At 35.7% G+C, this 23,635-nt stretch overlaps 1 protein-coding gene and 1 long non-coding RNA gene across 3 annotated transcripts in view; one reads left to right on the top strand and one right to left on the bottom strand.

Annotated features, from left to right (window-relative positions):
- Positions 1-23,635, bottom strand: part of Tre1 (Trapped in endoderm 1) — a 29,583-nt gene that overhangs the window by 2,582 nt on the left and 3,366 nt on the right. The window contains exons 2-5 of one of the 2 annotated variants that reach the window (XM_053751034.2): positions 12,885-13,160; positions 7,040-7,286; positions 2,888-2,990; positions 200-414 (exon numbers count right to left, since the gene is read on the bottom strand). In XM_053751034.2, the coding sequence (XP_053607009.1) occupies positions 200-414; positions 2,888-2,990; positions 7,040-7,286; positions 12,885-12,993 (674 nt within the window). In that variant the 5' untranslated portion in view covers positions 12,994-13,160. The remainder of the gene's footprint in view (positions 1-199; positions 415-2,887; positions 2,991-7,039; positions 7,287-12,884; positions 13,161-23,635) is intronic. The other variant, XM_053751035.2, reaches the window with a different exon arrangement.
- Positions 7,294-8,560, top strand: LOC135309797 (uncharacterized). The gene is made up of 2 exons (XR_010370010.1): positions 7,294-7,542; positions 7,867-8,560. It is a non-coding gene; the product is annotated as an uncharacterized LOC135309797 (long non-coding RNA).

Raw genomic sequence — 23,635 nt, 5'->3', positions numbered from 1 at the left:
TACTTTAAATGCTTAAAGTCAAACTTATGTCGACTGTAAAGCCATAAGGGAGTGAATTGGATTGTAAAGAGTTGATAAACATATGTATAGGCAAAAATTGTTACAGTAAAAAATTAGTAAGACAGTGCTTCAGTGCAAAATAAAATTGTGCATGGTGCAAGCCACCCCGGAAGCACAGATAATGAAGACTGACTCTCACCCACATACACACCTGCGGCCCTCCAGTTTTCTCTTGCTCTCTCGCACTCTCCAGTATATGCAAGAGTAGGACACAATGATGACTATGCACGGCAGGGCGAAACCGAACACGAAAAGGTATTTTTTTGGAGATTTATTGTCTTTGGGCAGAATTGTGCACGAGAACGTTTTCTTGTCGAAGCCCAGCTGGCCCCAGACACCGAGTAACGGAGGTACCTGTTGAAAAAAAAGTATTAAAACTAATTGGATGTGGTGAACACGTGAGGAAGAATGATTGGGTGAACTATTAATGGCCGCTTTGGAGCGTGGAGCAGTGTCGATCGTGCGTCTACGTCTATGACCATTTGATAAGACAGTCTTAAAAGATATGGAGAGGAATCAGGAAGTTCTAAGTCAAAAAATCTAAGTCAAAATATATCATCTCATGTGATCGTTTCCACGGTTTCCAGAGTCCTCTTTCCAATACTAAATTCAAATTTCGCATGGTATTCTACGTCCTTAGTTATCATATGATTTTGCGCACGCATAGACGTACCCTTCTTGACGACATCAAGCCTGAACTTTTCGGGTTTGCCCCTACAACCAGAACCAGCGGAAATGGACGTACGGATTTTTTTCCGTACGTAAACTATACGTAGTAGAAAAAAAAGTCTACGCAAGACGCAGCCTCATCTGGACAGGCGCACTCCTGAGCTATACATGATAAAAACAATGTTATGTCTCTATATTATTTTATTACGAAGTTTAAATAGGTATATTTTTTACGAAAGAAACATTTCCAAAAAGCCAGTGATAAAAATACAATTACACGTAAAAACTGTACCTACATAAAATTAAAACTTATTAAGACTTCCATCCCTCACCTGATAGCGAGTAACTCCCGTGCGTAATTTAGATGCACAGAACATTACATTCAATTGTGCTTGCATTAAATGCATCGTAAGTTCGTACCGCATTCGAATATGGCCGACGCTTGTGTGGTCCACAACGGTTAATATGCGTTCTTTTGTTTGCAAGGAAGTCAATTTGTGAAAGAAACCACGTGGCTCACCCGTAATCATACAATTTAGGTAGTTATTTCGAATTTAATTTGTACAACATGTTCATTTTATTAATTTGTAGTTGAGTTAAAAAAAATTGATAATAAATGAATAAAGCGTTTGATTTTTTCCCAGTTGACAGAGACCGTAGACCTGGGTATTGGTATAAATTTCAACTTGATACCTTTACGCGTTCGCGAACGCGACTCTTGACAGACGGTAAGACAGACAGACGGACAACGAAGTGATCCTTTTTACCTTTTGAGATACGGAACCCTAAAAAACGAAATCGGCAACTAAGGTCTGTGGTTAATGTTAAATCCATTATCCAACGCAGGCCACACCACCACTGCACGAAGTTAAACAACGTGAATAAATTCATTGAGTCATAAAAACTACAATGAAGCCCAATAAAAATAAAAAGAAAATTTCATAACTAGCCATAAAGTACACAGGATACGGGGTAAAATGGGACAATTAAACAGGAATTTAAATATGGAAGTGCAACGAACTAATTCAGGCTTCCTGCGTATGTAATCGTTGCGTTTATTTGTGTTATTGAGTTCTGTTTTGGATGTACTCACTGGTTTGCATTAGATGTGTCTGCTTCGGTAGTAAATGTTAGGGATAAATACCAGAAAGGTCAGTATTTATATGATATACATATTAAACAAAAGATTTTTTGAATTTTACAACATAAGTATATTGTTTTATTCGACATGTAGGTCTCAAGCGTGCAATGATCATTACTTAGTTTAATACTCAGCTTTATTATCGCGCTCCAATGTTTAAGAAAGCGTTAGCTTCGTTAGTACTTACGTACGTCAGTTTAAGAACACAATGTTTAATGTAAAATCTACCTTTTAGAGCAGTGCCTCAGATTACCTAATACTTCGAGTGAATAAGCATTGCGTAGCTTGTTAGTATGTTACCTGAAGGAAAAAACTGTAATGTACCTCAAAATTGGCAAAGTTCGTCGAACTGTTTGCCGATAGTGTTCTTGTTTATTTTCATTTCATAGTTTGTGGTAAATAATGAAAACACAAACTAGGTCAGTACGTATGAAATACGAAATATTAGCACTCATAAAAGCACACACAAATAAAAGCACTCACACTAATGTTTACGAATTCGCGTCGGCATGTGTCTGAGTTCGGCGACAATGCATTGCCGACATCATAATACTTAGTTGTTTCCACCCACGGAAAACCTTTGAGTAGGTAGGTACGTGCAATCGCAGATACCTACTTACATTCCGGGCAGACAATATTAAGAGCCGATTAATTTAGATCACAATAAACAGCAGAACATTAAACACAACATGAATTACGCACTAGCACTCCAAATAAAATAAACGAGGAAGCAGCCACCGACACAGACAGCACAAAATTTAATTTGATTACAAAAAATTTTACTCACTTCAAATTAAATTGGCGGTCGGAGCCGCGACGCCGCGAAGCCCGGAGCGTAAGAAATAACCTTAAAATTTCGAAGATTAGGCTGTGAATTTACAACCGGCCGCCTGCTAACGTCAACCCTCTTTGGGAATGTTATTGTTGCCTGTCAGATGTCTAGGCTAATATGTCTATAAGTTGCCTCGTACGACATCCACGGGCGGATACTTTGTCTACAAATTGTATTTCACTGACCATGAACCCGAAGGAGACGATCCAGATGAGCAGAAGCTGTACCCAGATCTTGGCGGCGGTGTAGATCTGCGAGTACAGGTCGTAGTATGCTATCAGGGTGTACCTGGAACATTTTACAAAGTATACAGAACTAGCTGTTACCCGCGGCTTCGCCCGGCCAAAATGTTCCATGGGAACAGTTATTTTTCCGGGATGAAAGGTACCTTCATACTTCAAACTTTCAAACTACATGTACGAGTAAGTATGCAAAATTTCAAGAAGATTAGTTGAGTAGGTAGACATAATACAGAAGTCAATAGTTTTGTTGTAAACAATTTAGTTGCTAAATCAGCAACATATATCTAAATGTTTAGGATCCAACGAATATCCGTACTAATATAATAATTGTGAAAGCCTAGGCTGTCTGTCACGCTTTCACGGCTAAATGGCAGGACCGAATTTGATAAAATTTGATATACTTAAGATATAGTTAAACGCTAACAAACTGTGACAGAAACAGTTTAAGAAAGCGAGAGTAAAAGAAAGAGAGACATTTGACTGAACATTTGACGTTAGTAAGCAAGCGCCCAAATCCAGGAAAAATGGACACTGGATAAAAAATGGGGCTTTCTCTCTTCTCAAGTTGGAGCCAAAAACGACTTTAGGCGTCAGTATTGAAAGTCATTTCTTTCCCTATAAATTAAATATACCACTATAGAGAACTGAACAGTGTCTTCACAAAATTACATTTCGTTGAATAAATTTAGTAGTAGTGTCAACAAATAGTTATTAGCCCGGGGCTACACAAATTTAGGATCCGCCCCGTGTGATATCCTTGAATAACAAATGGCAAATATTCAAATAATTTATTTAGAAATTAGACCTTCACAGGCACTTTTTCTCGTATTTTTTTATATTTATCGTTATTTCTCACAAGCTATACTATAATTTAATTTCTAAGTATACGGAGCGGAGCTGCTGTTCCTACCATACAAACTTAATTGTAAACAAATTTATAGAAGTTATAAAACAGATAAAATAGCTAACTTATGTCAACAGTAGTCGACGCGCGACACCTAGATTTACTTGTCTTATCGCCGTGCAAACTTAAAAGCTTTTATCTAGCGTGGGAAATTCTTTATCGAAGTAAGCATGGGGACCACTTTCTTCGTGATTACCAGCGCGTCCTAGTTGTGCGACGAGATGCTGCACGATGTGATGCAGCCCTGTGCGCGTACGTAAGAGTACGACTTAAATACATTTTGAAGTAATATATAATCTTTGCTATTAATATTGACAAATAGCGTCGCCTCGTCGGTGACTTGCTGCATTTGCCGCTAACCTGGGGCAACGGATAAATAAGAAATTGAACTTTGAGATTGTTAAAACGCGTAAATCCTTTCAAATGAATATACCAAAATATCTCAAAATGTTTTTAATAATTTAGCAGATTTTTCTTTTTTAAATACGTGTAACTACAGGATTTGAATTACCTAAATTCTTATGTGATCAGTCAAGGAACGTTGACATGGTAGGTAATACTTGCATTAAGTAAGTATAATGTTAACTATTTTAATGGTACAATAAATAAATGGAGAAGAAAATCTAGAAGTAGTGAATCAGAGGGGAGAAGGACGCGAAACGTCAACAGATATTTTTTTGCTCTAAAAATTGCTGTTTTACCTTCGCTTTCTTACCGCATTCTATCACATGATTGAATAACGTACATCCTCATGATTTTTATGTTATATACCACCATAACTGTAGCTTATCCACGCATCATTACTCTAAACACCAGTTTTTATCGCATTCCGTCACGCTGGTGGTCAAGAAAATAGAACAAACTGCAATTCTAAGAATATGTTATCGATTGATTATCATAGGTAGTTAATTAGATGGATGATTCTCAGTTTGAGAAGGACTAGTGCCCGGGGCTTCGCTCCTGTGAAAAATTTAAGATAAAATATAGCCTATAGCAATCTTGAACAATGAACTTGCCTTTCTAACGGTGAAATGATTTTTGAAATCGGTTAGGTAGTTTCAGAGATTACCCGCCTCAAACATACAAACCCATAAACGTGTACCTCTTTTTAATAGTAGTATAGATTACGGTATGAAAGTCGTTGTTCGATTGATATTTGCATTCGGCAGCTCCTCAGCCTTTGTGTGTCGGAGATTTTCCTAATTTCATCAAAATCATTTCTTCATCAAAGCTTAAAACTATCACGCAGTTTTTTGTACTGTTTTCACCAGTCAATAGATACGAGTAATGTGGATTCCTGGGGAAAGTTTAGGCATATAATTTATTATGGTTTTGCCCGAGCAAAATCGTGTGAGTGGATATAATACAATAACACTAAGACCAACTTATACCACATTACTTAAGGCGTGCCAGTCGAAGGGCTGAACCACTTTAACTTTTATGTTTTAGTTGCAGCAATTAAGCGTCGTGTTTTATACCGTTTCTAAAATTGGACAACAATGGACCCACTTGAGTGTTATTGAAATGTTAACGCGGAGCCATGAGCATGTGATGACTAAACCATTGTATACGGGCTTTCAAATTTACGACATTTTTACTCTTATGGGTTGTCTAAAGTTTTCCTATTGCATCGAGAAGTTATGTCGACTGCCGCCAATTCATGGTGCATATACCTAAATTTCTATGAACGTTTTCAGTAGTCAAACGCTTCAGCTATGATTTATCACTAATTACTTATCTACCATATATAAATACTAGACCCGGGGCTTCGCTCCCGTGGCAATTTTGGCATAAAAAGCACCCTATGTGCGTTCTATCCGTGTACTAAATTTCATAACAATACATCCAGTAGATTTTGCGTGAAACAGTAACACTCATGCACACATACTTACGTCCTCACGAACTTACAAGTACCTACATAGTTAATAGACCTTTCATCAGAGCCTATATAAGTATAACAGAGATTGGGCAGTCCTATCCATAGCCGGCCATCTTTTTATTCACGTTAAATTCATTTCATACAAAACATAGCATGGTAAATGTTCACTTAAGTATACTAGTAATTTACAGATTAAAAAAATAATCACTATTAATTATTTATCCAAACAGTTACTTACGTTTATTTACTAGATTTAGCTGTAATCTTATGCCTACACAAAGAAATATTCGTTCACATTGACTCGGTTCCATCAAAATTCAAACAGTATTCAACATTACACATTCATACAAGTGAACCCAACCTAATTCTTTTGTAATCGTGCATGTATATTTTAAATCGAGATCATTAATATTGATGACAATTATTATGGTAATTCTACGAGGACAATGAACTTGGCTTCATTGAGAATCAGGAGCAAAGGTCCTATCCACGTCCTATCCTACTAGGGTTAAGACAATGAATGTGATTTTATGTTTTTTTTATTTATTTAGGTATATGTCGTTGCTGCTCACAGTAATTGGCTACATATTTGACGGGCAAAAAATAAAATGCGTAATTAAATGTTACTTTAGTGAATCAATTTTATTAATTGCGCGTTTCACTATCATTTTGTTCTGATTAAAGTTTTTAGGTATGCGTTTTGACTTTTGACCCCTTATGACATCACTGTCGTATACATAGATAAATGTCAGTTTTTGACATCAGCCTATTGAATTAGTTCGATTTTTAAAACACAAGAAACGAAAATTTTCGTTCAAAAATGTATCTGATTTAGCTTATGGGAAAATTAGCTGGCTATTAATATTACCTACATATATTTTGTAAACTTTTATATATACACCTACATAATCCAGAAAGGCAGTAAGTACCTGGGCAGTAAAATATTATAGCTTTATCGCTCTATGAATGGAGTCGATGTAAATACATCAAACATTATTGCTAGGTATATCGCTATAGGTATGTCGATGTAAACACATTACCTCTATATATTTTTTACGATTTTATACCAAGTGCACAATAATATCTCAACAATACATAAAATGGTTTCTTTACACGTTTGTACAATTCGTGGGAGATGAACGAAGTGAAAATCTATTGGTATGAGAAGTTGAATTTTTGGACATTGAGATCTGTCAGATATTATAGGTATAAGGAGCTGATTAAGTTTCCGTCGTTCTTTGTTGTCCGTCGTCTATATAGTTTTCTTATCTTTCTCGGTTTTGTGCTTCATTAGAAATAATAAATTACTTACCTATTAATGGTAATAGCGACCATAGACAACAACGACACAGCTTCGTTCCCGTAGAAGACGAAGGCGAACATCTGGCACAGGCGTTCGCCCAGGCCCCACTGCTGGTGGATGTACCGGTGCGCGGTCAGGGGCAGGTTGATGCTGCAGAATACCAGGTCCGACACGCACAGGGACAGCACGAACATGGTCGTCACGTGCGTGCGTAGTTTCGGGTGCATGAGGAGGGCAATAGTTGTGATCAGATTTCCTGGAAAGATGGATCGGAGTTAAGATCTAGTGTTCTCGATGAGGTTTGACGTCAGACCGGCCGTAAACCATTGATGTGTGTTCAAAATTGTAAGTTTTTTAATGCTGACACCAAAACTTTATTTACAGCTATGGAAAACTAGCAATGTTTGCCGAATCCGCCAAGTTCCGCGAACAGCGACAGTGTGGAGCCAGCATACCCGCTGTATCCACACTGTCGAGGACTCAGGTACAACTACAATTTGGGAAAATAAAAGGTTAGTCGCTAGAAACAGATTATATAATGTATATATGTACCTACAGTACTCTAGTACCTAGGTGACAACGTTGTAATACATCATGATTCAAGTCGTAAGTCATTAACTAACAAGTGGGTGACAAGTATTTTTATCGCAACACAGTTACAACTGTTTTTTCCAGTTAATGTGCCGGATGTAATGATTAATGAGAGAAATAATATTTACCTAATTAAAACGAATAAATGTTTCCGCTGTTTCAAAGGGCGTGATATATTATGGACTCAGTTTTTTAGGTTTATAGCTGAACGAATTAACTGAAATCAATTTTAGTCTTCCTTCCAGGTACATATAAATGCAGTTTTCTAGTCCACCATCCGGTCTTACGGTTATGGGACAACTTTATATCGAAATATGTATTGTACAGCTGAAAACCAGCGCGTTTACCTTGGCAGCATATGCTGAGCCCTTTCGGTAATAATGTTTGTGATGATTGTCTTACTGTCCTTTTTGATTTTTGTCGAATAAACGTTTTCTTCTTGGACTAAATCGGAGCCCAGATGGGCTCCGGCGCTCAACTGCTGACGAATAAACTAATAATAGACGAATAAATTAATAAAATAGGTTTATTACTACAGATTTTAATATTAAGCAATACAAAGTACTTCTTACTACTTTAATATACATGTAATTTAATGAAATTGCTTTTAGGAAAACCCGGAATTGATTTTCATTCCGAGACTCCCACGGGAGTGGAGCCTAAAAACCAATATTCCCACGGTAAAATAATGCTAAAATATTCAATCTATCTTTTCTAACATGATACCAAAGAGCAAAAACTAAAGGCTAGAATAGGAAGCATTCAACACCGACATTGTTACACAGTATTTAACGTATTTAATGCGTGAATGCACTTTTTCTTTGCATACATTAGAACACAACGCGCCATAGATTCCCGCGAACTCAACAATGTAACATAATGGTTGATAATGTTGGATCAAATATTTGTTTGTTGTAAATAAAAGTGTAGATAACAATAGATGCTGAATTAATTTATATTTGGAATGAAAAAATACAACATGAATCTCATCTTCAATCATCCATCACGCATCGGCTGTGGTTGTGACCAATTTGGCCAATGATTTTGTAGATTATATACAATGTAAATCTGTATTTCATTACATTCATCTGTGCCTGTGTTATGCTTCAAAAAATTCAAAATAGGTCATAATTCGTTTATTACTTACAAAATTCCGTTAGCAAAATTCTGAAAATACTCGTAATCTTATTATAATAGCCATGTGGTGTCGTCCCGGGGGCCCGTCCATTGCATTGACAGATTGATTGATTACAGTTTATTTCCCCTCACTATTGCAATTTAGCTTTAAAATATTTTAGCAACGTGCTAGGGATGTGCAAATTTAGATTTCGACCTTATGGAATTGTAAACTAAGTTTATGATATGGACACATTAGTCAGTAATTTTAATTACTGATTTCGACATTACTTTTAATCTAAACAGATTCAGAATGATTCGAATCGGCGTGGCAGTAATTTTAATTGCTGGCTTAGAATTAATAAATTACAATTAACTGAATATAAACAGATGTGTAAATCTGTTAGAGAAATAGTAGAAAATATCGTGTAAATGACGCAGTAAGTTAGGTTTGTGAGTGATTTACGATGTCTTCTTGATAGGAGAAAGTGCTGAGAAATCATCTCCGTGAGATCTTAGATGACATTAATAATGAGAACCATTAGCATTCATAATGGACAGATCAAAAGAAAATAATGTGCCAGTCGTGTAACTTAGTGGTATAAAGAAAAAAATACCGAAGTCACAAACTTACTTTCGCAATATTTATAATATTAAGAATTAAACTGAAAACTAGTTGTGTCCGTTTATTGATTTACAAAAATATAATATTACTGCTTTTTAGCTCTCTAATCATGGCGTGTTCCTTGGTTTCATTCGAGGCTATGACGCCGCGAAAACCGAGGCCAGCACAAACGTAATTTTAAGATTCAACTATCATTTTACTACTGGCCGCCTGCCTGACATCAACACTCGATGGGATTGCTATTATTACCTCTCAGCTGCTTCTTACTTTGTACGTCATCCACAGGATGGTATGGAATAATACTATTTTAGGGCGGAACCACACGACACAATCACTAGCCTTCAGTAAGTTTGTGTTGGACACAGCTCACACAGCAGTTGGACCTGTGCTGTGAATACACAGCGTGCATTTATAATAATATAATAACGAATTCATGATAATAAAGGTTTTAAAAATGTATTGATAACTGGCTTTTGCTTGGGGTTTCGCCCGTGTGAACTTCCCACGAAACGGTACCCTATGTCCTTCTCCGTACTTCAACTCAAACATGTATGCATAATGTCAAGAAGATTGGTTAGAGCGTGAAGAGGTACCTAACAAACAAACTTACTTTCGTATTTATAATATTAGTTAAGATTAGGATTAAGATTTGATTTATTTCCCGAGTTTATGGTTTATTTCATAGACGCAGGAGACACAGGACAAAACTAATATTTATCTGCGTCTTTATTTTATTGTTTACGTTACAGCACGGCGTGTTAGGGGGAGAGGGCTGTGTGCAAGATTGTCAGCTAATTGCTGTCGATATTAATAGACGTGGGGTTCCGTTCCAGCGACCTTCGCCGGTTAATTCTGTAATTGCATTGTGGTAAACAACTGGAGGAATATTGTTCTACATGGAATTAGGGCAAAACTCCATTTAGGCACACGAGAAAAGGTGATTGATTACCCAATTGAATCAAATTATTGAAACGTCACAGCTTCATTTGGGTAAAACAATGAAAAAATCCTGTGTTACACGATAAGTTACGCCTAAGTAGAAATTTTGATCCAAAAGGTTCGGCACTAATAGTTCATTGGCTCATGTTTCATGACTTAGGCTAATAAGTAATTTTATTTGTCTTGAGATGAACAACAGTTATTTATACTCATAAATATCTGCATAAACACTCATCACTTAATGTATCAAACTAAATTATGATCGTAACACTAAGATGAAAGAGTCCTTCACTGTTATATCGGCGCTGGCAAAGGCTCAGCCGCAGGGCCATGCCCTCAAATGAAAGACCCATTGATCTGTAGCGATCCGATATACGACCAGATGCACATTGTAACTGTGTGAATTATTTTTATGTACATTTTATGTGAGCTTGATTCATATTCACACGACACAGATAATATAATTTTTATGTTTTGCTGTGAGATGAGTTTAACATCCAATTTTGAAATACTGGCGTAGGTACAGTTGAGTCACATTGTCAATGACAGGACATCAACTTACCCAAATTTATTGTAAATTCTCGCCTTATATTATTACAGTGGCTTAAAAACCAATAAGTGGCATAAATAACCTGATTATGCGATTGACTGTATTACTGTACATACATAACATGTCTATGGTTTCAAATTTATAAAGACAAGACCGGGTTTAGCGTACAGATTTCAGACGTCAAATGGTTTAAAAATTGTGACGATGTTATGTCACAAAAACATAACCTAAATCAGACGCAAATATTTTTTTAATTTTGCCAATAAGGTACGATTTCACGGAGTCCATTAGTTTCGTGTCATAAAACAAACCGCAAACGAAAAGCAAATAGTTTGTAGTCTACTTGCAGATCTTGATGGATATTATTGCCTGTTTTATTGGCAAACTATTCCTGGTGGGTATGCGGATATTGAAGGAACAAGTAGGCAATGATTTTGAAACCACACTACATTTACTTTTCGGTGTCAGAAGCAGGTTATTTGGGATTAAAATATGTGCTAGTGATGTAACACTGCAGCATATTATTGCCTGTTTTACTGGCAAACTATTCCTGGTGGGTATGCGGATATTGAAGGAACATGTAGGCAATGATTTTGAAACCACACTACATTTACTTTTCGGTGTCAGAAGCAGGTTATTTGGGTTTAAAATATGCTATACTAATTCAGATTTAGTACTGTATGTATAGGTATACCTATAAATACAGTACCTAAACAGCGTTTAATATATTAAACGCTCATATATGATAGAGAGTAGAGAGAGAGTTTAACCCTAAACCAAATGGGTAAACACGTTAAAGACAGGTTTAATTCTGAACGCAAACCACTCACCATCAAATTTAAAATCAAACGTTCTTACTTTGTTTATTTCGCATTATGTGAAAGTGTCCGTTTGTCATGTCAAAACGGATCAACGGATCGAGGTGAATTTTGGTATGGAAATCGTTGGAGAACTGGAGAGTGTCGTAGGCTACTTTTTGCCAACAGCTGGTAAGGATCATAAAGACAATCAAACAAGAAATAATGCCAAGAATAAACGAGCACTCTTCACAATAAACGCCAGAACTGCAGCCCTAAAGTTGTCGGAGGGATTCCAACGGATGTCCGCTCAATAAAGTCACCGGATAAAATAGCTTTTTATTTGCATCTCCGCGACAAACTTTGAGTGGAACTAATGAGTCAGCTCTGACTTCTATGACCAATCATTTTCAAATTTAATTATCCCCATCACACGAATTGAGAGACGGAAAATTTTTCGCTTTAAATTGAGACGGAAAACTTTCTTTTTTCGTCTAAGCATTTTATAAGTGTCACTGTGCTGATGTACCAAATTTTTATTGAATTTTGTCCTGTTTAAAGGTTTTGCATGAATTGAAGAATTATAGAAGTAAGTATTTAAGAACGTCGCAAACGTTTGTTTAATTACCTATCATCGTTTAGTCCGTTGAAACAAATTAATCTGAAAATTTCGAATATCGTCTAGTGATGTGCCATGTTTGTTTACACAGCTGTCGTTTCTGTCGTGTATCCTATCGCTGGACTGGCGTTTGATGTCGATTACGACCGAGCATTTCGTTTTATGTTGCATTCGTGTTAAGTGACCGATAATCGGACGCTTTCTAATGTGGTATTTTATGGCACTCACTTTATATTTTTTGTAACATTTCTTCATCATTACCGGACGCTGCCGTTGTAAATGTAAAAAAAAAAGATTTTTTACATTATACCTATTACCTACTATAGTATCTATTTATGACGAATTGGACATAATTTAAATTAAATCACTTCTAATATTTGTATGCGCTATTATTTTCTAGGGGTTCTTTATTTATCGATTGTTGACAGATGTCATAAATAAAAACTTAAAGTGATGCGATGCTTGTTACGGCACTGTTTCCATAACAATATTCTTACTGTAAACAACATTTCATCGCCTTCCACGAATAGTGGTATGCCTTTAGTGTATCAACGTCCAGGGGAATCGATACCGTAAACATAATATTAATCTTAAACAATAACAGACTATTTACTTACCAACGACCCCGACTGCGCTGAAAATGCAGGCACACGCTGCAGCCAAAATGGTAGCTTCCCGCGGGTAAAAAGTCGCATTAGCAGCAATTACATCCATATTCAGCTCCATCTTCACGCCATTCAATGTTTAATTACAACTTTAGCACATCACTATCGAAACGTCATTCAATTTGAATTTAGAACACTTTCTTGACATTTTCGTGTTTATTTTTTTATGTTTACAACATATCGCGCCATATGTTCAGCCAGTTTATCGTGGCTTGTCCATGACACGATCTGTAACAAAATAGGAGTTATATTACACATTTGAGCACGTGTCTCGTATAATCATGTTACAAATTAGAAGGAAAGAAACCGTTTATGGTATCGTATGTACGAGAGCACGACATTTGTTTGTTTCTGTTGTGTACCTGAAGATAACAGATGGCATGATTTAACTTTATGAGTTTATTTATAAATAACTATAATGTATTCATGTTAATATAAACGAGTCAAAAATACGTAATCGTTCCTATTTGTGGTGAGAAGCCTTGGAACGATTTGTGGTTAATTTTTATAGTTAAGTAAGTATTTATGTCTATTCCCAGGGGATTTCACGATCTGTGTTTGTTTTTCATTTCTAGTACAGAAAATGTTTGTTTCGTTACACATAGTACACAGTTGAGCAGAATATAGGGTAGAGACATACTTAATCTGTATCTATTTCTTTACATTTTTGCATAAAGTGAGGAAATACATGTAATAAACAAAAACTTTTTTTACAAATATCTTGTAATTAAAGTAAATTTAATCGGGCCGGTTTTTAGAGCAGAGGAAAGTATCTAATCATACAATACAAAAAACAATCTGACAAAAAGCACTTGTCTGTCTATGTAAATGCACAATGTGACCGAGCGTGCGTGAGCGCATCAACATGTAGTGCGTAAAGACGCACGCGCAGCGTTTACCATAATATCGGATTCCATAATCGCATGCGGACGTTGTCCCACTGGACATAACGCTTTTCACATCACTATTCTATACTACCTATTACCATTCTATGCACTACCACTCTTATTCATAAAAAGTTGAAACATATTTTAAGCTAAAGTATGTTTTGTGTCTTTCTATCAATGGCAAATATTATAAAGTGCAATAGTGACAAAACATATTTTAGGTTAAAGTATGTTTGTATTTTTTTAATCGATAATAGGTTAAATATGCACTTGTTCAAGTTTTATTACTGGATTTTGAGAAAAGGACGTTTTGAGAAAGGACATTGTGAGAAAAGGACATTTTGCGCCAAGACGCTTTTACTAAACCATATAAAAACTATACAATTACTCCAGTGTTTTTACAATTTATTTATAACATAAATAATATTGAATGAATTTTTAATGTGGTGGTTGGTTCCTTACCTGCGTTATGTTAAGTTTTTTTTTTTTTTATATTTTTTATAATGCACTATAATAACTATGTATTTTAATTAGGTATTTTATTTAATGTAATTTTGCAAGAGGTAAAATGTATAAGGGACATATAAAAATGAATTTATTGATTTTTTCACTAAAACATATTTTGTCTTAACATAATATGTTTATGTGCAAATATAATTGTAAGTATTAAGAAAAAAATATCTTAACTTACTGATTTTTTCACTAAAACACATTTTGTCTTAATATGTGTTTATGTGCAAATATGTAGTAATGTAGGCATTAAGAAAAAAATATCTTAACTTAGCGTTCCCTTGACAAGTTCATGATACTCGAACTAAATATCTGCCATACAAACACAAGGACACTGCGCGAGTACCGTTCGGCGCCCGCGCACCCATCGCCTCTCAGTTAGCATACAAAGAGCTCTTATAAACCTTTAACGAGTGGAGTGCCCTTCTAATTGGCAGGCGTCACTTCTGGCCACATCCTTCTTGAGAAATACTCTCCAATTGACAAGGAGCTTAGAAGTTATTATTTCGAGTTATTCTTCCGTGTATATCCCAAAACATGTATTATTATTAATCGTGAAATATTAGACAGAATTTGTTTATATATTTGAGTCGAAGTTTGCTTTAATACCTTATTTTATAGGTGCTTTTAATTTTATTGATGTTTGTAAAGAATTTTTATATGTACAACCGATTTTGCAAGTCAACAAGACAGACTAGATAAATAAGCAAAACTTCAAGTACCTTGTAGGTAATGTCAATGCCGAAGTCTGACCGCTACTTATTCCAAATATCATCAAAATCAGACAGACAAGACTTTAGCATTTATAATAATAATAATAATGTAACTATGTATAAATGATAATGTTTATAAACATTTATTAACCTGTATAAAAACCAAGAACAGCTACATAAACTACAAGGAGTGAGGCAATAAAGCGCGTTATTGTGAACTCCATCAAAGTAATTCTATACTTCTTGAAACCTGCGCATTCGCATTGATTAATGGTTTTTAAATTACTTTTTATTTTACTGCCAGCAATCATGGGAACTTTTGCCTCATGAATTTATTTATTGATACTGCATGATTGCAAAGATCACATACATATAACAGCAAGATCTTATAAAGGTATGTACTAATCTATACAGTATTGATGTATGTGTTACGCTACGGCTAAAACCTATAAATAAATGTAAATATATTAGGACAAATCTCACAGATTGAGCTAGCTCCAAAGTAAGTTCGAGACTTGTGGTGTTATGGGATACTAACTCAACGATACTATATTATATAACATATATACATATATAGATAAACATCCAAGACCCGGACCAATCAGAAAAATATCATTTTCCATCATGACCCGACCGGGGCTCGAACCCGGGACCTCTCTGTTCAGAGGCAAGCACTTTACCACTGCACCACCGAGGTCGTCAAAACCTGAAGCGCGATTTCACTTAGATTTAACTCAGCTAGGTTTAACCATCTAAAACCTAGGTGCAGCCGAAATGATTAAAGCTGAACCTAGGTGTAACCAACTGAGAACCTACACTCTACCTAAACCAACTAGATGTAGCCGAACTTCGGGGCAAAAACATATGCAACTTTTATTAACTGCTATTTGTACAACAAGAAGCGCACAAAAAGAAGCGGTGGTTGTAATAGTTAAGACGCCACCTGTGAGTCGGAAGGTGCCTGGTTCGAATATTCTACCAATGCCATGTGTCTACGCGCATGCGCTGTGACGACGAGCTCGCGCCTGCGCGATGTTTCTTTTCTTTAAAAAACAAATTTTTAGCTGTTGGTATTTTAAATGTATTGCTCGAGATTTACCAGCCCTAAATAAACAATTTTTGTCAAATACCGAGTATAATTATTTATAATATATACTCAGACAAGATCCTACACCATGTTCGTATCAATTTGACTCATGTATATTAGTTTAATAGGTTCCGATGAATAATAACATCGTGAGGAAACCTGCACTCGAGTCGATAATTTATCATCTTGTGTATGAAATGGAAAAAACCAATTGCAAACAACTCCATCAATATTACCAAGTAAGCCGTTATATGTGCTTCATTCCGCTTAATGACCACGACCCCCAGCCATGTGGAATATGACTGAAAGACGAGGTTGCACACAAAAAAGAAACAAAATAAAAATCCTGAGGTGTGGACCTTTACTCGGAGTCTGTGGTTAGCATTGTCCTCAAAGAACAGTTCCTTTGTTCGGTGTACTACATTCATAGATCAACAAAAAATATAAATATTCTTTTTAGGCCCTGGAGTATTTACACCAAACTGGGCATATCAAAACGAAATTAATCAAATCATTCAAAATTATCACTTTCACTGGCACTTTTTCACGTCAACTATAACGGGAAACGGATTTTTACTCACATACGAAGTTGTGGGCAAAAGCTAGTATTATATAAGTAGTAATTCCTTAAAAAGCTACAAACTACTGGGCGTTCACGACGTTAAAACTACTGGGTTTGCACCCGGCGTCAATTGGGCAACATTTGTTAGCAATAAATGGTATCAAAAATCACTTTTGAAAATACTGTTTATTGCTCTTGAGTCTTCGTAACAAACAGCAAAACAATAATATTATTATGTTATCAGCGGTAATTAATTACAATGAACTCACCTATTGTAATATTATGTTGATATTTATCATCTGTAATTTATGCCGGCATTAAATCGAGGTCGTTAAGTGGAGGCGAGAGTTCCTATCTCAGAAATGCCCTACGACTTAGCTAAGAGTTTAAATGTATCTGTTTTTCTTTATAACCGCACTCTATGATTACTCGAAGCATTAAGTATTTGAAAAAATAATCCATAATTAATAAAAAGCGTTGAAAATGTATATATCTACTACGTCTACTGTGCGAATGATGCCTTAATGGGTCGCTTCCCGGTTCCCGGTGGAGCTATAATTTTGAAAGCACACAAGTTTTAATACCTCGTTATGACAGTGATCTAATTGTGGAATCATAAGGAAGCCATGGGAAATCTATCGACGGGAAAGATTTTAGGTTCTTGTTTGATGTCAAGTTGCCCATGTGCTCCGAACTCAAGTATCGAAGTTAAAATGTGATGATTGACAGACTTTTAAGTTCTAAAATGACGCTATTAAAATAATTGTTTTTTTTTTTTTTTATTTTTTGATTTCTAAGTTAATTCAGGATAAATTAAATGTCTGTGAACAAATTATGTTCGTTTTTTGGTTGACAACATAAATAGTAGGAAAAATGTGTGTGAGATTAAATGTATGTTACAGTATGACTGACTACTGACTGATGTGTTATGATTTCTAAAGACACAAGAAACTTTGAGGACGTAAATTGATTTGTCTTTGATTTCATTCTTGGATATATATTTACAATATATTGTTTCATTAGGATATAAAGAATATCTAGGAAAAGGATTTTTTTTAGATTAAACGATGACCTTTATTTTTTCCCCTAATTGAATTCCCTTGAATTTTTGGCTATTTAGCATTTAAACCACCCCTAAATGGTATTGAAACGTCAAATAATATTTTAAAGTAATATTTTTATTAGGCTTGTATTTAAAATATTTCTGTTTCGTTTAGGAATCCCCAGAACTGACAGAATTTTGATTAAAATAGGCAGACTAATTAGATTAGACTATCGTCAATTTAAGACTTAGGTGGCTACTTGGCCATACAAATGTGGACCACTGGCCGAGTTGGACAATCTCGAAAAATTGTAGGGCGGTATTGTCAGATCGGTGGCTCTCGGCTTATTGGTCCTGCGGCGGTCGAGTCGATCAAACTTATCGTTAATATTTGGACGTATCGTTGAACACGTCCAGGAGTGGAGTTCCGGAAATTGAGACCTAGATTTTAGTCAAAGATACTTCCAAATAGACCCGAAATAAAAACAAGCCCAGCTCATAACAAAAATAAGCCACTCGAGCTTCAGCGCCGAGCGGTCTGCGCTTGCGTCATTGGTTTCACCATCCACTTGTCTGTACTGAAGCCACGGCAAATGCATGCGCATCTGTTTGATCGAGGATTATTCTCGGGAGACGTCTATGATTCAGTGGAATTGATGTACAAAGACAAATGTGTTCAGGTTTTGACTTTTGGTACATGATGACTAAAATCGTATCAAAGCGAAAGTTCTTCTTAGAATAAGAATGAATTCTTCGAAACCTTAATAGATAGATACATGAAATTGTTTGATACTTAGGTTGTTTGTATAATTCCTAGCTCCTAAATTTTGATAACTTTGATAATGTGTGTAACGGTCAATTGACTATATATATGATATCTCTATCACATTTAGGTTTACTTCCTCAACTGTTGATTATGAAAATAGATTTAGGAGGTCGGAGCCTAGGTATGTTTTTTTTCTCCAGATCGCACGCTCTTCGCTATCAGTTGTCGGACCATTGGCACGCATAAACATCTTCTGTTTAGACCAAAAGATTTAAAAGCATTAGGATTATTATCAATACCAAAGGTAAAAATGGTTGTGACTCATTTGATTCGTAGAAACTCAAGTGGGCGGCAGTCGAGTGCAAGAAATTGTAAAAATACTCTACAAATACGAACTTGCGTGCGAGCCCTGGGGGCATACTATCAACTATTACAAAACGATTCAATTGTAGGGCAGTTCAGTTTAGGAACCTAAAATGAATCGCGTTATTTGGTACCACCAACAAATCTTATTTAAATCGTAAGGAGTGAATAAAATCAATTAAAAAAATAAAAATTGTCTCTGAATCGTAAACCCCAGTGACAGTAGCCAAATGTAAGAAAGAGATAAGGCTATACGATGTCGATATATTTTAGCTGAGCGATCCAGTTTACGTTCTCAATGCTCATCATGGTACGAAATAGTATGCAAAATGAGTGAATGAAATCGAATTGGCGTATTGTTTTCGTCAATACCTATAATGGATCGTTATATCATCTTGATGGTACGAATTAGCGATGCAGATCAGTTTAGGTCCTGAACTGGATCGCATTAAGAGATGATGGTAAGCCCCCTGATGTGTCTACAACCTGTATTATGTCTATGCTCATAATTAGTATACATGTGTGTATATGTCCCTAATAGGTTTTTGTTATTTCTTCAATTGACGCGATGATGCCAATAGGAAGAAACGCGGCAATTAGTAACCTACTTCAATAGATGCGTTTGCAAGATGAAAATGAGCTTATAAACTTACGGTACTAGGATTTTGATATTTGAAAACAGATTGGCTAGTAAGGGGTTTTAACGTGGCGCTGTGGTTTGCGCGATCGGACGGCGATGTTGTAAGGGTCCTCTGAGCTTCAGAAGACATGGATTTTTTCGTTCCGCATTGGGGACGCACGAGAACACATGGTTATCATGGCCCATCTTCCATATGAGCTGTGAGGACATAAAATGATCGACGATAATGAAGTTTTAAATTCTTTTGAAGTTTTAAGCTTTAGGTTTTCTAAAGATACTAGGGTTGAAATTAGTAACAATACTTTGACAGGCCGGTGTCTAGTCTATATGTACGCAGTAAATATGATTTTATGCATGATCTTAGACGCCTCAATTGCGATCGTTATATGGATGATCGGGCGATAGACACGTACCCTCGCATTAACAGACAAACACACATTGACATATAATAACGTATGCACAAACTGGATGATAGTATTGTAAGGCCGCTGGAATATTTAAAATTTAAAATTAATTTAATACTTAAAATCTAAATATTTAAAGCCGGTCTTATGTGTGTCTACACCGATAGAATATGAACATCAACGACAACATTTGCATGCAAAAAGCATTTTAACACTAATAGGTACAGTCAACAGCACATCAAGTTAACCTACAAGAACCTCTGTAGCACGGTAATATTGGCGAGTTTGCAATGAATTTGGGTAGGTTGATGTGCTTTTGACTGTACTACATATATTAAAAAACAATATTTTAAGATACATGATTATGACCAAAAGTTAGCAGAACCCCTTTTCTGACACCGGTTATACCATGGTTATACTGTCTTATTAGTCAAGAGATATTTCTGCTATTTACAATATACGCTTTGGAAAGAGCAGTGAAGTCAACCATATTTTAAGTTAGTATAATGTATAGGTGGTATAAAGATTCATTTAACTAGTTACAAGAATCAAGTTAGGTACTTTATGATAATTTTTCTAGAACGTTTCTAATCTGCATCTGTCATGAATTAGCCGACAACACCTCTATATACCAACGTACTTTTGAATCCATACTGAAGTTCTAGGTCTAATAATTGCAATGATCTTACCAAGAACACATCTAGTAAATAATTTATAGAGGTCGTGGCCTCCCTTCTAAATATAGGCGGGGTCGGTCAGTTTGCGCAGTGTCCACAGTGATCTACAGGGGCTGTTCACGGTATTTGGGGTTGGAACACCTACAGGGGATGAAGTGTCACCGGATAGAGGGGATGCTGAGATGAAGGCAGGGAATTTGGTGTTCATAAGGATATATTGTCCGGAATAATTTTATAAGGAAGTTAATCCTAAGAATACAAAATGTGAAAATTAGGTTATTTTTACTGCGTTTCATTTTAGTTCACTGATTTTGATTTAAGAGTATGAAGATATGAAGTAGTTCCTTATGGAAATATTTTCCATAATTTTGACAAAAATAATTAAAAGTAATAAGATCAGAATCAGTATCGAGTTTACACCATAAAATTGGCATACCCAACAACCATGTTAGTAACACAGGATTAAGTATATGCATTGGATTAAGTTACTTAGTACACAATAGAAAATAGTAAATATTTTTTAAGTTATATAAAAAAAACTTATAAATGTTCATGTTCAACTAGTTTAGTGTGACTATAATTTTTTGGACATTAACAACTGGACACAAAATGAACCGTGTAATTCTTTGCAGTAAAATTCTAAGCAATTTTAATAATTGTTTGAATTCACCTGAAGTATATCAATGTGTAAATAAAATATGATCTACTCCAGATTTAATGTCCTCTGCCTCTGTCTCATAAGTATTAGAAAATGATTTTATAAAAATTCCTCACGTGCTAAGCTTTTGAATACAAATTTTATCAACTCACATCCTGTATCATCTACGAAAGTACATACGCGTTGGTACCTACGAGACGATTAACTAATTAACCCAGCGGCAGTCGATCACCGTTTTTATCAAATTACTGACGTCACTCCTCTATTTTGGCGGCTGCGTGCGATGCTATCGACATATTGTTGAGTACTTAGAGTACACATGATCCCATTTCATGAAGTGTCACAATGATTACATTTGAAATTTATATCTAATTTCAAATGTAATCATTTGAAATTAGATATAGACTGAGCCTTATTTTCTATCTCTATCTTTCTGTAGAGATCCAAAGAAAGAGATAAATGCTCATAACATAAACATAAATGACATGATAGCACGCTCTCCATTTAAATTTGCATACCGGTGGACGGTGAAACATATAGAATTAAGTATTTTTTCTTTTAACACCACATTGTAAAAAATGTAAACTCATGTTTTTGCAAATAAATAATCTTTGTCATTAATTATAAAATTACATTATAACATTTTGGATTAATGACTAGTCGTCTCGCCCCGGCTTCTCTCGGTTAAAACCTTAATAAAAAGTAGCCTACGTCACTCTTGAAGGTATCACCTACCTTAGTGCGAAAATTGGCCTAGTCGTTTTTGAGTTTATTCATTACAAACAAAAATACAAATCTTTCCTCTTTATAATATTAGTGGATGAAGGCTAATGATGATGACACGAAGTTTTGAGTAGACAAAAAACTAAAATCACTGCTATCTCTGATAGAAGAAGCAATGATGTCGTCAAGAAATATGAATAACCTATGAGTGAAATAGTCTGACAACAATGTCAAAGGTCGTGCGAATAAAAAGTAGGAAAAGCGTTATAGCTGTGGAAGATATATAATAAGAATAGAAAGCGATGATGTTAATGCGAAGAAAGAAAAAAAAACACTGAGATCATCTGTGTCACTCTAATATGGACGAGAATCGACATACCTAGTTATATAATTAAAGGTACTTGTCATAGATTAGTTTCAAACACCTATTACAAAATCAGTAGCCACAGGTGCTAATCGTGAAGTGAAGTACCTAATTAAAAGTACTAACTAGCATAGATGGTTAAAGCCCAGACAAAAACATATATGCCCAGCTCTCGCCTCGGCGCAAATCGATCTTTAAGTTGGTCTGGCAAAATGCCCGGACGCAAACCCATCTTACTCTGCTAATTAGCCGTGATGTTGCTATGCAAATTCGTGCCCACTAATTATAACGTTTAACTGGTGTTGGGTTGACCTAAATCAAACAATAGATGCTCTGTACTCATCATTGAGATTGTTCCAATAGGAAGCGTGATCTTTTGTTTTATTTATAACTCAGCGAATCTCCCTGTGTCTCTCTTTATAATTGTTAGTGAGACATTTTGCAAGAAAAATCCGACAGGGATAAAATTAAGTGCCTGCAAAATGTTTCAACGCACCAAAGAAAATAAATTTTCGGAGAAGAAGGTCATAGGAAGGGTACCTTTAATCCTGGAAAAATAACTGCTCTATGGAATTCACACGGGAACAGCACACTATTAATTAAAACGTGTTACGTCCGATAAACACTCGCGAAAATTATCTAATCGACGCCATTTAACTATACAGGACAATGTCTATTTATTTTGCTGGATCCACACAGTTAGATCTTTTCGGTTCTCTCTCTCATCCTGTGCGATTTCACAGTTTCTTCCTCGGCCGTTGACCGTCAGAGCCCAGGGTCCGATTACCTCCCGGTTTCCTTTCAAAAATCAAAAATTCAAGCACATGAAGGAAAGTTTGCCAGGAAGTTATAATAACTCACGAGTACTTATGGTAGGTAGATATTTAATCAAAAAGTAAAATTTACCAAAACCGAAAATATAAAGACAACAGATACGTTCCGAGATGAATACATTTGGAAAAATAACGGAGTTCCACAGGGGTCAGCCTTCGCGCCAACTTTGTTTTATTATTAGTTTAAGTTAAGTGAAAGTAGAGCGACCTATTATGTCACTATCCCTTTGGGAAACAAGCGTGATAATATATATTTAGAATAAATAAATAAATAATAAATATATTAGGACAAATCACACAGATTGATCTAGCCCCAAAGTAAGTTCGAGAGTGTTATGGGATACTAACTCAACGATACTATATTTTATAACAAATACATATATAGATAAACATCCAAGACCCGGGCCAATCAGAAAAAGATCATTTTCCATCACGACCCGACCGGGGATCGAACCCTGGACCTCTCGGTTCAGT

This window comes from Plodia interpunctella, chromosome 10, assembly GCF_027563975.2.
Source record: "Plodia interpunctella isolate USDA-ARS_2022_Savannah chromosome 10, ilPloInte3.2, whole genome shotgun sequence".
In the NCBI taxonomy this organism is placed as follows: Eukaryota; Metazoa; Arthropoda; class Insecta; order Lepidoptera; family Pyralidae; genus Plodia; species Plodia interpunctella.
The sequence above is the reverse complement of the archived record's forward strand: the minus strand, read 5'-3'. Positions and strand labels throughout refer to the sequence as shown.